Source organism: Mandrillus leucophaeus, unplaced genomic scaffold (assembly GCF_000951045.1).
Source record: "Mandrillus leucophaeus isolate KB7577 unplaced genomic scaffold, Mleu.le_1.0 Scaffold329, whole genome shotgun sequence".
NCBI lineage: Eukaryota > Metazoa > Chordata > Mammalia > Primates > Cercopithecidae > Mandrillus > Mandrillus leucophaeus.
This window is the reverse complement of record NW_012103465.1, coordinates 82,566-99,138: the sequence shown is the minus strand read 5'-3', so window position 1 is coordinate 99,138 and position 16,573 is coordinate 82,566. Positions and strand designations below refer to the sequence as shown.

The window sequence follows — 16,573 nt, the reverse complement described above, 5'->3', positions numbered from 1 at the left end:
CGGAAGTACCTTTTTTTTTTTTTTTTTTTTTTTGGTAATATCGAAACGGGCAATGAAAATGAAGCCCTGGTCACAAGGTAGACAAATATAGGCTATTTTTCCATACCCTGGTAAGTAATCTTGAAACCTGTTATATGTTGAAGTCAGTCTGAAGTCTGAAGGACGGCTGTTGGACACATCTGTGACGATCCAGTTTTTGGTAATTTTTCTCCATTGGAAGGAAAGGAATGATGGAAAGTTTAAAAGTTGAAACCACAGGGTTCCATGGCAGTTGGAAAGAGAGGAACAGACAGGACAGAGCCGTGAACGGGGGTGAATACTGAAAGGGAAAGAGTGTGCAACAGATAAAGCTATACTAGAGAGGGAAGAGGAATGGAAAAGGTTAAAGGCACGGTTTGGAAATAAATAATGAACACAGAGGCTGGACCCAAAACTTGAGGCATAATATGTGACAGACATGCAATAAACAGCTATTGAATCGACATTAATCCAATCCAGAATTGGGCAATGGAGCATGTGTTTGAAAAAGGAAAAGTCTATTCCTCCCCAAACTGTAATAGCAATTTTCAAAACAGCCTGAAAGAAATATTTCCAGGAGTTTATAGAAACCAAATGACTTCAAGCAAGAAAGTATGAGTGTTTGCAGTTTTGGAGAAAAGAAAGTTAATTTCTGCAGAGTCAAAAGTATGCACTTGAAAAGAAGAAAAATGTATCATAAAGAGGATGTTCAGAAGAAAAATGGGAAGAATCTAGTATAAAGAGTGTCACTGAGTCTGTTAAATAGTAATAATAGAGAGGAAATCAAAGCAACACAGCAGATGTATTTAGGCCACTTGTTTATTTATTTCCAGTAATGTTGAAAAGCAAAAAGCTGAAGCCTCAGAGGGAGAAGGAAGAATAAGAGAAGAAATAAAGCTGCCTATAAAAAGAATGGAAAAAAGTGAAGGCATCTGGTCAGCAGGTGTGAGCTCTAAACCCTCACCCAGATCCTCATGCAGGGAACTATCTGAGGGGCTGGGGCTAAGAAGCAGGATGGCAAAAAATGCAAACCTCACAGAATGCGAGCAAAGCAATACAAAAAAAGGGAGTATTTAAGAGGGTAGAGAGAATATGAGAAAGTGTAATAAAAATGCTAGGACATAAAATGAAGGGATCAAAAGAGATAACAATAAAAACGATCCAGGAGAGGCTGGGCACGGTGGCTCACGCCTGTAATCCCAGCACTTTGGGAGGCCGAGGCCGGCGGATCACGAGGTCAGGAGATCGAGACCATCCGGGCTAATATGGTGAAACCCTGTCTCTACTAAAAATACAAAAAATTAGCCGGGTGCTGTGGCGGGCACCTGTAGTCCCAGCTCCTCCAGAGGCTGAGGCAGGAGAATGGCATGAACCCGGGAGGCGGAGCGTGCAGTGAGCTGAGATCACTCCACTGCACTCCAGCCTGGGAGACAGAGCAAGACTCCGTCTCAAAAATAAATAAATAAATAAATACAAACAATCCAGGAGAAAAACACAAAACTGACCCAACACTCACACAATGAATTTTTAAGTGCTAAAGAACAATAAAGTTTAGCTAAGTATTTCCCTCACATTTTATCTTTCATTTTGAAGGTGAGATATCTTCAAATTATTCTGAAATTACGTAAGCCACTTAGAGGAAGGTTTACAAGTCATTGATCAGATCTAGAATATAGCTCCCAAATTAATTTAATCTCAACACAAAACAATTTCAGGACTTGCACATGTCAATACGTTCAATAGGTTCCCTCAAAAATATGACACGGAAAACAAGCAGCTTTATTTCTCTAGAGCTCTGACGAGCTAACAAATTTATCTGTTAAAAAAGGAGACAGAAACTAGGGAATGTTATAGGGATACCCATAATACATTGTTAAATGACAAAAAGGAACTTTCAGAGTAAGTAACATTGACAATATGATTCTATAATAGTAAAAGTAACAAAAAAATTTCACCAATATATACATATCTGTGCTTATACCGTATTTTTAATGAACATACAGAAAAGTAAGATAGAAAAAACATGTACAACAAGCTGTTACTTGGAGTAAAGGTAGGATTATCTGTTTATGTCAGTATTGTTTTCCTTTTCAAAATAATCATATATTACTTTCCTGATTTGAAAAATCATCAAATTACAACATTTTTAACAAAAGGATCTTCCCTTTTGGGCTCTGATGCCCTACCCTAAAACTGACCTGAAGTCCTACATAACTAGAGGAAAGACTTGCTCTTTTCTGTGGTAATCTTTTTCTTTTAAGCCAGGATCTTCCACAGCTTGTCTACTGTAATGGTTCATTTTATGTGTCAACTTGACTGGGCCTCAGGTGCCTAGATATTCGATTAAACATTATTTCTGGGTATGTCTGTCAGGGTATTCCTGGATGAGATTATCATTTGAATTCTTAGACTGAATAAATCAGATTGCCTCCAGCAATGTCATGGGCCTCATCCAAAATCCATGGAGGGCCTGAATAGGAAAAAAAAAAAAAAAAGCTAGAGGAAAGGAGAAGCTTTCTCTCTGCCTGACTGCTTAAGCTGGGTCTTCTCCTGCCCTCAGACTTGAACTTACTACATTGACTCTTCGGGCTCTTTGGACTCAGACTGGAATGCACATCATCAGTTCTCCTGGTTCTTAGGCCTGTACACTCAGACTGGAACTATACCACAGGTTCTGCTGGGTCTCCAGCTTGGTGACTGCAGATAATAGACTCTCGGCTTCCATAATTGTGTAAGCCAATTCCTCATAATAAGTCTCTTGTTACATATATCTCTATCTCCTATTGGTTCTGTTTCTCTGGAGAATCCTAATGAATACACCTACTTACTGTCAAGAAGCAGCCCTGCCACCCTATCCACCTGTGATATCATCCCAAGGAGTGTAAAACCTCTATGTGTCTCATTAGGCAAAACATTCAGGTAGTATGTAATGTCCTCATAGATTTTTCCTGGCTACTGCTTACTTTCAAAGCAAACTGTCACAGAGGATCTTGTTTACTTTCTCAAAAGGCTGTTCTCTCTTCTTTGCATCTCCTGTGAAGGCATAATGCCAAATGGTACAGATATGATCATCCCCACAGCAACAATCCAAGCCTCAGAAATAAAGGATAATTATAACCTTAGTCCAGAAACAAACAGCTGGACGTGAGCTCTGCAAAAATCAGAACCTTCTTCCAAAACCAGAATAAAACTGCTTCCCAGAGAGACAGCAATGTGCATTTTAAGGATTCCCTAGAAACTATTTAATTTTAATAAAGTCCTTTTCCAAAAATCCTTTAGATAAAGACTTTTTCCTTTTACTCTTTGGGATCTAATTTTTGTTAATAAATGTCAACCTTTTTAGGAAAGAATAATTTTCAGTATGTTCATTAGTGGATAAGTTACTTAACACAGATAGGAAAAAATAAGACTTATAGACTAATACACTAATTCGCCAAGACAAAAATACCTTCAACCCACAAATCACAGGATCTACTTGTCAGAACTGCATAGTCTATCTCAGTATTTTAAAAAGTCAACATCTGATCTTCGTAACTGGTGCAACATCTGTAGCAACAAAAGTACCTCACAATATGCGTTTTTAATAATATATGAGATATATAAGAAAAAGATCTTGCTTGATTTTCTTGTCAACAACAGTAGAAAGGGGGATGGGGTTATCAGAAATATTAGCCATCCACTTATCAGAAGTCGAGTTTGAATGGGAGAACAAACTCTTACCTTATGCATTTGATGCATGCTTTCCTGTGGGAAGTCTGTGGACCCCATTGTCGGCATAGGATGGGAGACACTCGGAGGTCCAGGACTTGGCCCCATCATGCTGTGGACGGAACCTGGGGAAGGTCCGGGTCCTGGACTGGGCCCAAGAATTGGCCCAGGGGAAGGCCCAGGCCCTGGCGAAGGCCCTGGGTGGGGCATCGCACCAGGGTCTGTGGGCGTGGACATCTACTTCTCCTGTCTCTGCCAGTCAGTAGAGTAATGCTAAGTTGAAAAGCAGAAAAAAGGAAGGCATGTTTTAAACATGATGTTAAGATCCGAATAAAACAGTTGTTAGCATTTGATGGTGCCATTTCTGTAACAAACATCAAACAGAGCTGCCCTGTCTATTCCAGATGTTTGAGTGAGTGTGATATACATCCATCTGCCCTAGTCTTTATGAAGACCACTTGTTTAAAAAAACACACACACTAAATGATTCCCCAGAAAAATATAAATCATCTAAGATACAAAAAGACTCACTGGAGAAACTCAAATTTAACACATAAGCAGAATTCTAAACAAGTTTGAAATTTATTACTTAAGTCAACAGATGCTCTCCATTACTTACTGCCTTGGACACCTTACAAGTCATTAACCCCCACAAACCCATTAAAATACAGAACCCTTTCAAAAGTATCCAACCAAGACTCATTTTCATAAGTGAGTGGGCATTCAAAACTTCAAGATAGTTAAAGGGGGAAAAATACAATCTTCTAATCTGAGAATGAAAGAGAAGTCCCAATCATGAAAAAAGCAAAAGCTACAGGAATCAGACAAATATGGGTTCAAATACTCATATATGTAACTACTAGCTACTAATGGTTCTTCTTTTGATATTTCAATGCAATGACACGTGTGAAAAACCCAGCTGTAGTCTCACCACAACAAATGGCCACCCTTACTTAGCACTGCTTTCCCCACCAACTCCACTCTACCAGAAGTGATCAGGAGGGACAGTTTAAGATGTGATCCTCTTGCCAGCTAATTAATTGAAGCAGAGACCCCTAGGACAGTTAAAACCAGGGATTTGGCTGGGTGTCGTGGCTCACGCCTGTAATCCCAGCACTTTGGGAGGCTGAGGCAGGTGGATCACGAGGTCAGGAGATCGAGATCAACCTGGCTAACATGGTGAAATCCCGTCTCTACTAAAAATATAAAAAAATTAGCCAGGAGTGGTGGCGGGCCCCTGCAGTCCCAGTTACTCGGGAGGCTGAGGCAGGAGAATGGCGAGAATGCAGTGAGCTGAGATCACACCACTGCACTCCAGCCTGGGCAACAGAGTGAGACTTCATTTCAAAAACAAAAAAACAACAACAAAAAAGAACAGGGATTTGTCCCAGACCTGGCCCTGGTCAAGAATCTTGAGAGAAGTCATCCATGACTACTGGATCAGAGCTCACCACAGACAAGGTGTAGAAATTCTGGTTCTACAATTTCAGCAAAACTATATTCCACCACCCACACTCTAAGGCTTCTTGGCATCCCCATTGGAAATGCCTCATAGAGTGGGTACAACTGCATCTTGGATATGAGCCAGAATGAGTAAATAAGCTGTTTTTCACATTCTGATAGAGATCAATGATGCCAGCAAGATAGCTGAATACCACTAGCAACAGTAATTGCTCTATATTATGATGTTACCTTGGAGGCACACACCTGTACATGGAGAAAGTTCTTGCTGTCAACCTTACAAAGTACAGAATGACATACCCTAAGTGATTTGCTTACCCATTATTTAGTGGCAGAGATGGAATGAGACTGTGGTGGCCTAGTCACCATAGCAGGGCTCTTTACCCACAGGGGAATGACGGGCTGGAAGGGCAGTACAAAAAACACATTCTTTCCATTCCTAGCGACCCATCGCTCGCACTGAATCTCTAGAGTATGAGGGCCATGAAGGCAGGGCATGCTCGGTTTCCCTTCCACGTTCCCAGCACCTCAACCAGCATATAGTCATAGCTCAAAAATTATCTGATGAATCCACTGCAGAGGAAATTTCAAGGGCCACCTATTAATAAAATCAACTCTTTAACTTTAATTTTTCATATTTTTAAGAGACAGGGCTTCTCTCTATTGCCCAGGCTGAAGGACAGTGGAGAGCTCATGGCTCACTGCAGCCTCAAAACTCCTAGGTTCAAGTGATCCTCCCCCACCAGCCTCCCAAGTAGCTAGGACCACAGGCGGCACCACCATGCCAAGCTAATTTTTTTTTTATCTTTCGTAAAGACAGAGTCTCACTATATTGCCCAGGCTGGTCTTGAACTCCTGGCCTCAACTGATCCTCCCACCTTGGCCTCCCAAACCACTGGGATTACAGGTGTGAGCCACTGCAGCCGGCTTCAGTTAATTTTATAAATAAAAACCACAGAGCGGTCAGTCTTTGAGTTGTGTTCCCATAAAGATATCCTTAAAGTGTAGGCAAGAATTTAGGCCATTTTGACAAATAAATTAGAGCTAAAACGCAAAGCAGTCAAAGGCTACTTCAGAGTGATCATAAGCAGGGGATCAAAACAGGACGAAGGGAACCCAGTACAAGTGGCTTCTAAACAACAGAGGAGCCTCAACAGTGAATTACAGCCTTGAATTCACTAGAGAGCCCAATGTTTTTATTTATTCTTTGTGATGAACAAAGCAGACGGAAGTACCTTTTTTTTTTTTTTTTTTTTTTGCTTTCCACCACCTCACACAGGTTCAGTCAGCATTTTAAATTTAGGAAGCTGACGTCAATTCGGTGCTACTACAAGATATAATCTTCTTTCATGTATATCAGCACGCTAATACACCCTTTTATTTTTTAGTGAATAAAAGGAAATTGCTTACTTCCTGTTACGGTTTACACTGAAATCAGCTTCAATAGGTATTACAGTAATATACCACGAGTTTGAACAATGAAGATACAAATACTGAAGTTAGTTAGGCTGATATTCCTACTTTTAATATAATTGATGCATATTAAATATGAAATTCTAATATATATTAGTCCATAACGCTACTTTCCGCTTGCATTATCATTTCCACCTGGGAATCTCAGAGAATGTTGTAATTACTCATATATAGTCCCATAAAAATGCTTCTCATTTTTTTGTTGAAGGAAACTATTAAAAATGTCTTAGAGGGAAAACAAGTTACAAGGGAAGTGGAAAATTACGGGCATATAATTGGAATGTTAATACAGGAACATGTTATATAGGAAACTAATAAGAAGAGAACCTCAGATGCCTGGACTTCAATGAATGTGTGTGGCTCAGACTAACAGTAAAGTTTAACAAATGAAGAAACTTAGCCTATGCCATATAACTAATGAATGGCAGAGATCTGGACTCTCATAGAACTTGATGTGATATTCACTGATGTCCCACTGGGAGCTGAGAGACCTGGGTTCTGGTCTCAGGGTCACCACCAACTCTGGGGCCCTGGGAAAAGTGCCTTTCCTCTGGGGTCTTGACTTCCTCTAGGCTCAGGATAGGAGTATCTCAAAGGACCCTTCCAGCTGTCCATCCATGACGTGATGCCTGCTGCCTCCAGAGCATCTTGAAGACTTCATCCAAACCTGTGTGTTGGAAAGTCCATTAATGGACTCCCAAGGCAAAATCAGGGCTGCCCTAGGATCTGCTGTGGCTACCATCACCCAAGTATACCCAAGGGGAGGACTCTCAAAGATGAGGTCTATAATCCTGGCCTCTTATTCTTCCTCTTCATTTCGGGTGGCAACTTTATTTTACAGTTCAAGTATATAATTAAACTTTCCCACAGTATGAAGAAACCTGGGGAAATAAATTAGAAAGAGGTGCTAGTCTCAAGCAGCACATCATTACTAAGTTAGTATGATTAAGGTTTAAAGTCCAGTATTGGTCAACTCCGCTTCTCCCTCACCAGCCCTGCTGGTATCCCCTGGACTCTCTGCCCCTTTCTTCTCCAAAGCACTAATGAGACAATAGAGATAGGGTGGTGATGAGAGCAGTAAGCATAGTAGGGTAGGCTGGAGGAGAGGGCCCAGATGGACTTCACAGGGCAGTGGTAGGTCTGCTCACATAATAACACACAAAATCTATTTTTATTTTGTGTTGGGAGAAGGAGGGAGTTTCACATTGTCACAGAAAAGAACAACCTGCTCCACAAGTATCTGTATGTGGCTAACAACATAATGACAAAAATGTATCTGGGGAGAGGGGAACACAGCAACCTCCCCATACACATGCATTGCTGGTCCCCCCCATCTTCCCCTAGACCAGGACTCCCCGAGAGCCAAAGCACTATGTTCTTAGGCAAGAATTTCTCAGCAGTATACTCTGTCTTGATTTCATCCTTACTTCCCACTTCCCCACATTCACAACTAGAGACTGTGTGTTTTTGAAAAGAAGAGGCCCCAGAGGAACTTTCCAGAGCTCCAAACACCACAGTCATCCTCCCTCGGCCAAATCTCCATCCTCTGCCCTTAGCTGAAAGGCTCAGCACAGCCATCCGCATATTAAAAGTTCGACTTCATGGAATGTTAAGGGTCACCACTCCAAAACTTGTGTCTTACAGTCTAATTGTAATCAACAGAAACACCAAAGACCCCCACATGTAGAGTAATATTTGAACACACCTATGTGTGTTTCCTAATAATTCTGGTGACTTGAAGAGACATTTCGCCACACCCCCATTGAAAAGATGAGAGCAGTGAGGCAGAAAGGGAAAACATAGCTTCCCCAAAGTAACATCTGCAACAGGAGAGAAACCCCAGGCAGAACCTTTTATCTCTTGACTCCCAGTCCAACACTGAGCTACTACACGGATGAAGCAAGAAAAGTTTCCACCAGAGTTTTCACCAGGCCAGAGCGATGTGCAGGGTTGGAAAGTTGAAGACAAAGAAAAAAATGTCAGAAACAATGGGAGGGATATCTTGCAAGGACTAGGCTTTGGCTGTGATCATATATTAACTTATCACAGGCTAGAGAAGTAAAGAGAAGCCCTGAAATGTGAAATGAAGACAATGTCATAAACTGAAAAGGTCGATGATGTTTTAGTTACTTATTCCCTACTATACCGAGTATCTACCAGGTACAAGGCATGCAGTGGGTACAAAAATGAAGAGACGGCTTACCCCACAACTCTGGAAGTCTGACAGGGAAATGAGACTTGTGTATAAGTAGCAACAAGAGAAAAATATTGAAAGATCCTATAGGACACGGAGGGGTACAGCTAAACTATCCAACACAGCCATAGAGTGGGAGACACTACTTTTAGCTCAGAGGGTAGAGGAGAGAAAGGAATTAGGTAAAGTGTAATGGAGAAGGTAGCATTTCAGCAAGGCCTTTACATTAAAAAAAAAAAAAGTTCCCTAGAAACTTTTGGTTTCTAGTCACAGAGTTTAGGGAAGCACAGCCACCCTGACAATATCTCTTAAATTGCTCTTCACCAAACTTCATAAGAAAGCACAAGGAAATCTTGGATCTCCAGCCTGTCTTTTTTCACTGCTCACTTTACAGAAAAACTTTGAGGTCCAGGTTAAAGGTGGAATATCAGAAATAAAAGTTAGGCCCAGTCCACATCTCTAAGAAGATCCCAGTCTTATTAGCGTTCTGGCTGTTACAGGAGAACTGCAAGGTTCAGGAGATAGTTAAGATAAGAGTTCTTTTTATGTCTGTTTGCTGATTCAGAACATCTCCCCTGACCTGAAGGGCTGCCTCTTGTTTTCTATGTGGCTTTCTCTATAAAGGAATTGATAATTCACCCACAAGAAGTAGCAGCATCTTTAGAACTGGGCCTCAAGCACTGTTATTCTTAATGGGGAAGCAGTGCGGGGGTAAGGAGAAGAGCAATGCAGATAAAGGAAATAAATCTACCAGAAGTTTCTTTTTTAGAGGCCAAGGTTGTCGGGATAAGCAGTGAAACATTACCAAGGCCCACACTGCTTCTTGGTCTGAGCTGTGCAACTTTAAACAATGCATAATGTGATTTATACCACAGATAAAAATCACACTTGGTTTTAAAGTTAACATTATAAGTTGCTCCATCAAGACCCTAGAAAATCATTGAAAACATTTCTTCAGCATTCTTGTGGTTATTCACAACACTTTCCCATTCATTTCAAAGTCAAATATGTTTTTTAAAAGTTGTTGGATTAAAACTTTCCTCTGTTCCTTGGGCTTCTGTGAACTCTCCTTCATCTTTCAATCAGGGAAACAAATTAGGATGTGTGTGAGCTGCTGCCCTCACTTTAAATAAACTGCCTTGGGAACCGTCCTTGCCCAGAGTCAGACCTGGCAAAGGCTGTGAGGCAGCTCTGTGCACAACAGAAGATAACAACAAACTCGGGCAGCAGCTAATTAGTCCCCCATGAACCTCAGACACTGCCTTAATAGGATCCTGCCTCTTAACATTACCACCCCTATAGATACCATGAGTTGCCACCTCAAAAGAGTCTACCTGTGATGCAATTTCATGGTCTTTCCATGAGGACTGACAATGGTCCCACAAAGGACGAAATGTTTTAAAAAGGGAATTTACGAGAAAACCCAAAGTGTTAGAAACCCTTTAGCAAAGCATCCTCTACTCTAAGACTCATGTCCATTAGTCGTTATAAAGGTAATCACAGATGACTATCACTTTTAAAATTCAGTGGAACCCAAACTGCTGGGCAAACTGGTCAAAACAAAACCTAACAAACTAAAAAAAAAAAAGTTAGTTTCAAATCATGACACTCTGAAAGGTAGTAGGTCATGTACGTTTACACATATGCCTGTCTCTCCTAGGTTAGGCCCTTTTGCAAAGCAACCTCATTCTGGATGTTGATAAGAATCAACAATAGCCACTTCCTTTTCTGTCTGCCAAGATAAGTTTATTTATACTTTAAACATATAAAAAGAAGAGTCTGAAATACATACTTTAAAAACCTCTGGTTGAAATGGCACATTTTTACTGAAGTGTAAAACTCAACCTTCATATGCTGAATGAAATAAAGTTATATGATAGGCACTCATTAAATGTCAACTGGCCCTGACTTTCATAGTAGCAACAATTCAACAATGAACTCCAAGTTCATTGCAGTTAAAATAGGTAACAGCCATTAATGATGTTAATATGCCTTTTAAAAAATCAACAAATGAGTTCATTTAACTTGAGTTTCAACCTCCTTACCTATAAAATAGAGATAACAGTAGCTGACTACAACTTCAATTTTGATACGAATCAAATAAAATATGAGATATAAAGATACCTTGTGAGCTATCATATGCTCGCATTATTGCCAGGATCCTTCTAACAGCTTAATTCCCACTCCGGACTTGAATCCACAATTTGCCAGATTAATCTAAAATATTGCTTTGTTCATGTATTCCCTTGCTCAAAACTTCTGAGACAAGCCTCCAATACAGATTGGGTAAAAGATTCATGCTTTAGCCTGCAAGTCAAGTCTTTCCACAATCTCCGACTTTATCTTCTGAAAATTCTCCCCAACTGGAACTTCTTGCTCCAGGCAACCAGGTCAAAACAGGTACATTGGTCTTTCCACGTTCCTTCAGGCCGGGTCTCTTGTGATCTCGGGGCTTTCTTGTGATCTGGGATGCTCAGATGCCACCACCCCCACCTCTGCCCTCCCCCTACAGCAACCTTATCCCATCTCAAAGACCTTATCTACCCCATCAACTCAAGAAAGCTCATCCTGATCTCCCTCTCTGTGTATCACATGGCCCATGCACTTTACCATTTGTTATTTGTATTCAATATGCTATTATAAATACACTATTAAATGTTCAGGTACATTCTTCAAAACACATAAATTATCAATTACAGATCATCTGTTTTTTACAGAATTTTGGACTTTGCTTAATGGTCTTTTAGTATAGCACAACAGCAAGCCACAAAATAACTGTGAATATTTGCAAAGCCATTTATTACACGCCCAGTTCAACAAAGCAGAGGGGGAAGATGGGAGAGGGCTTTCCTTCAGGACATCCAGTTTCCATGTGTGATAACGCATCTCCCAGTGGGATGGTAAAAACTGAAATATACCACATCAAGTAGGTAAAGAAATATAGAATCATCCTGAACCAGAAAAACGCATTTTAAGTGTAAACTGATATAGAATTTCCCTTGGATAACCTGTAAGCCAATATATGATGTTTCTTTTTGGTTAGAGATTTTTACCATTTTTAAAGAATTTTGAATTCCAAATTCTGAATTTAGTCGTTTTTGTTGTTTTTTTTTTTTTTTTTTTTAAGGAGGGAGTTTCAATTATATTTAATGGTTTTCAAACTTTAAATATTATTTCAACTTCTGTGGGCCCCATTCATCAACTTACAAAACGGCCAGCCCATATTTAAATTAGGCCGGTTTCTAAAAAGTTTCTAAAATATTAGTGCTTGCATAGATGTAGATGATATATTGGCAAAAGATTGATACTTAAGGCCAGGCGCAGTGGCTCAAGCCTGTAATCCCAGCACTTTGGGAGGCCGAGACGGGCGGATCACGAGGTCAGGAGATCAAGACTATCCTGGCTAACACGGTGAAACCCCGTCTCTACTAAAAATACAAAAAACTAGCCGGGCCAGGTGGCTGGCGCCTGTAGTCCCAGCTACGCGGGAGGCTGAGGCAGGAGAATAGCGTGAACCCGGGAGGCGGAGCTTGCAGTGAGCTGAGATCCGGCCACTGCATTCCAGCCTGGGGGACAAAGCCAGACTCCGTCTCAAAAAAAAAAAAAAAAAAAAGATTGAGACTTAAATTGATACTAATCCACCTAAAAATATTATAGAATATTGTGATTTTTAAAAATGTTTTAAATCTTACAGGTATATAGCCAGATTATAATTGTTCAAATATTCTGGAAGTCTTAGCTATCTAACAAAATATCCTAATTCATACTAGGCTTCAATTATATAATAATGTATTACAAACCCAGAAATCTAAAAGGACATTATGTCAGAGTTTCAGGCCAAAATCTTGTATTCCATATCTAAAGCATCATTCCAAATGTGTAAATTAATGAGGTGGTTGTATCAAACATTCAAAAGACCAGCTATTTTGTTCCTGAATTTCACTGACTCTAGTCTATGTTTTTCTGAGGTATAATTATTCAAGCATCTTTAACGATATCTTTACAACTTTTACTACTTAAAAGCTCGCTCTCTCACATATCCTACACTTTCAAGAAAAAGTGCTATATGAACATGGGTAATAATAAAGTCATAATAAAACAGTAAGAAAGCTGCAGTTGTACAAATCCAGGTTGCAAGATCCCATTTAACTTAATGATAAATATCTTATGTAAATAAATATGCTCTCTTTCATAATGACTCTGGCAGAACATAGTTTTAGACTCCTATATTCCCTTGTAAGTATAAAGTCGTAAGATTCTATATAGAAAAAATAATCACTCCAGGCCTTCCTAAATATGCTATCAAATAAATTACCACCATGTGTATTTTCTACTCACAACTACTTAGGGAATGACCCATGACTTTATTAACCGGCTAAAGGTCAGAGCCCCCTAATAAGAACTCTTCCAAAAGTGACAGAAAATTCACATCCTCTATTGGCCAAAAACATCTCCGAAACACAACATTTAAGGGGAAAAAAACAATTTAGAAGATAATTCTTTTACATTAAAAAGGAGAAATCAGAAATAGCCCCCAAATGTTGTTTTCATACTACGGAAATGTTCTCATCTGCTCACAAGAAATACAGCAGAAGAGAAATGTAACTCATATAGTTTTCTAAGGTCACTCATGTTAACCAAAGAATTTGTCCCTATTGTCCCTTAAAATCGTCTTGAGCAGAAACAATAAGAATCAAATCTTAAAGTGGTTAAATCAGGTCCTACCAACACTCCTTCCACTTGCAAATGCTGGGAAATAGTCCTTAGTATTACATTTGTGACAATTCAGTTGCCCTCATGGCAGCATGTCAAGATGTCATAAATAGTGATTTATTATTTCTCTGGGGTATCAAAAAGCTGCTGACCTAAGAGAGTTTGACAAAGGCCTTGTTTACAAAGGAAGACTTCTAAAGGAGAAAAAATAAAACAAGAAAACACTGGAGGACAGCACCACTTTTATAATTTATAAAAGTCTTCTTTTTTTATGCTCCTGCTGTAATGCATAATAATAAATGTCAAAATATTACAGTAATAGAAGAAGCATCACAATTAACTTTTAGAAAAGGATGTGATATGCTTTTATACTGGCCTGTAGAATGATTTATCTTAAACTTAATCAAAGAAAAAAATTTTAAATACTTATCTGCAAAAGTGTTACTTTCTAGTTATACCATGTCAGGAATACTTTAAACAGAATTCAAGCATTAACAATATAATACAAGCCGAGGCACTTCTTTTTTTTTTTTTTTTTTTTTTATCAATTCTAAGCCTCAGGTGTTGGTCAAAGCACTTTTCAAGAAACTTGACGAGAAATGCTCAAAAACCACTTTACAAACGAACAAAAGAAAAGATCTAAGGCTGCTTTGAACATGCTCTTGTGGTGAATATTTTCTGTGAAACACCACAGTGCAGCTAGTCCTGATGCTGGGCTGTAACTGATATAAGTCATAAGAGAAAGGCTGCATTGAAGGAAGCCCTCCCTCCCCACACCCTCTTCAAGGGTTCTGATACCCCACATTCCTCATTCATTTTAAATGTTCTTTACAAAAATGGCATCTCTCTGATGCCCCCAAGGTAGATGGACCTCTGATCTACTGGGTTTTTATTTTATTTTTTCCCCTCAGTCTACCGCAATAAGTATCTTTTGGACCTAACAGGTGTCTCTAAATCCCCTCTTTACAACAGCAAACATTTGCATTGTAAAGAAACATTTGAGGAAAAAAAGAAAGCAAGGCCAGGAGAATAAAAGAGCAATTAGATTCCTAAAAGAAAAAGTGTGTCTCATTTTGCATAACAATGCAGCAACTAGGATTCAAATCTGCCACGCCTCTTAACACTTCACCAATGTGCTAGAGGTAGCCTGGAAGCCTAAAATGCCAATGCCGGCCAACAAGCTTCTGGTAGTGGCCCCCCAGATAGCAGATGGAGAATATTACTGAAAATATTTGAAGGTTAATATGTAAGTATACACATACATAACATTGGGTATGGCTTTTTAAATTATTATTAGGGTTCTCAATGGTTTCTGAGTCTTTGGTGGGTTAGATAGAAATTTTCTGCTACTCAACACCCAAGCAACAATCTCATTATTTATGCAAGCATTCTCTCTTCAGACAAGCAAGGCACAGAACCAGGTGTAAATTTTAAGTCTTTTGAAATGGAAGTTTGAAATTTAACTCGCTATTGGTAAGGCAGAAATGTTAAAAATAACCACTCAATGCAGTAAACAAACTGTGTATCCTTAATGTCTTCCTTGTGCTCTAAGAGTACACATATAAAGTCATACATGCCTACATGACGACCAGAAAGGAGACAATGATGACACCTCTCCAAAAAATTACTAGCCCAGGTCGCTTTGCTTTTTCCAAAGCACCAACCTCCATCAGGTTAGGGAGGAGGAAAAAAAAAAAGAGACAACCTTGCAAAACTCACCCAAAAGTTATATAAACAAAGGAGGGGAGAAGCCCAGTCTAGGCTTTACACCCATGTGCTACTAAAATTACATAACACCCGGTGCAGACATTGAATAAGGAATGGATTCTGCACAACACCCCCACTCCCTCGGCTCCCAAGCTTTCCTCATTCCCTTAAAAAATCCAAACGCCTGGCAAGAGCTAGTGGACGACTTTGAATATTTATTTTATTGCTGGAGTAAATCCTGCAAGAGTTGGAGGTACGTTTAGGCCCGAAGTTTGAATGTGCAACAGCCCCGGGGCGCAGCGACTCACACTCTCCGGACCCGGAGGAGAAAGAACTGACAAGCAACAGCAGCCAGCAAGGCCTTCTTCCCCCTCATGGTGCCTCCCGCTGGAAAGTTTTCCACGCAATCGATCCGAGGACAAGGAGCCCATTTCCCCCGCCTGCCTGACTTTGCAGGAAAGGCGAGCCGGGAGACCGGAGGGGGCTGGCAGGGAAAAAACTGGAAAGCTCCGCACACAGCCGGCGGCAGGGCTGCGCAGGCTCCTTACCTGGAGAACGCGGAACAAAAAGGGGCGCGGGGTTCGCGGAGCTTGGGGTGGCGGCGCGGCCGGCGGACAGGAACCGGTCTCCGAGCCGCAGCTCTAGGCCCGCGCCACAGCCCGCGGCCCGGCCCCCGCCGCCGCCGCTTCCTCCCTCGCGCGCGTCATGTCACGGCAATCAAACATGTCTGTGTGCTGTGTGCGCTTCGTTGCTGTGACTTCCTGATTCTCTGCCGCTCGCGCGCGCACACACACACATTCACAACCACACGCACACGCCACCCCCACCAGCCCTCGCCACCAAACCTCGCCTTGTCCTTCCCGGGCTCCAGGGGAGGGTGCGGGCAGGAGCAGCTGCCCGAGCCGCTGCTCCCGACGCACTGGCTCCTGCGCGCACAACACACACTCACACTCGCACTCACACTCACAAGCAGACACACTCGCGCCGGCCGGGAGAGCGCGGAGGCTCGAGCCGCGGGAGCTCGCCGCCCCCTCCCACCCCTCCACCCTACTTAGCCGCCCTGCCAAACTTTTTTTTTCCTGCCTGATCCACGTCCAACTTCCCTCCACCCCACCCCCCAAGCAGCCCAGCCAGCCCCGCGCTCACCACCATCCGCAGCAAACGGCAACCCGGATAAAAATAATAATGCAATCCAGGCGGCGGAGGCGGAGGCGAGCGATCAGACACTGGCAGGAGGCGATTTCCCCGCGTGTACCGGAAACCGGCCCAAGTGCCCCGGCCAAGGCGCGGGTGTCCCCT

At 41.3% G+C, this 16,573-nt stretch overlaps 1 protein-coding gene across 1 annotated transcript in view; it reads right to left on the bottom strand.

The window, feature by feature from the left end:
* Positions 1-16,573, bottom strand: part of SMARCA2 (SWI/SNF related, matrix associated, actin dependent regulator of chromatin, subfamily a, member 2) — a 189,089-nt gene that overhangs the window by 162,763 nt on the left and 9,753 nt on the right. Inside the window, exon 2 of the mRNA XM_011988407.1 lies at positions 3,739-3,999. Coding sequence (XP_011843797.1) covers positions 3,739-3,963 — 225 coding nt within the window. The 5' untranslated portion in view covers positions 3,964-3,999. The remainder of the gene's footprint in view (positions 1-3,738; positions 4,000-16,573) is intronic.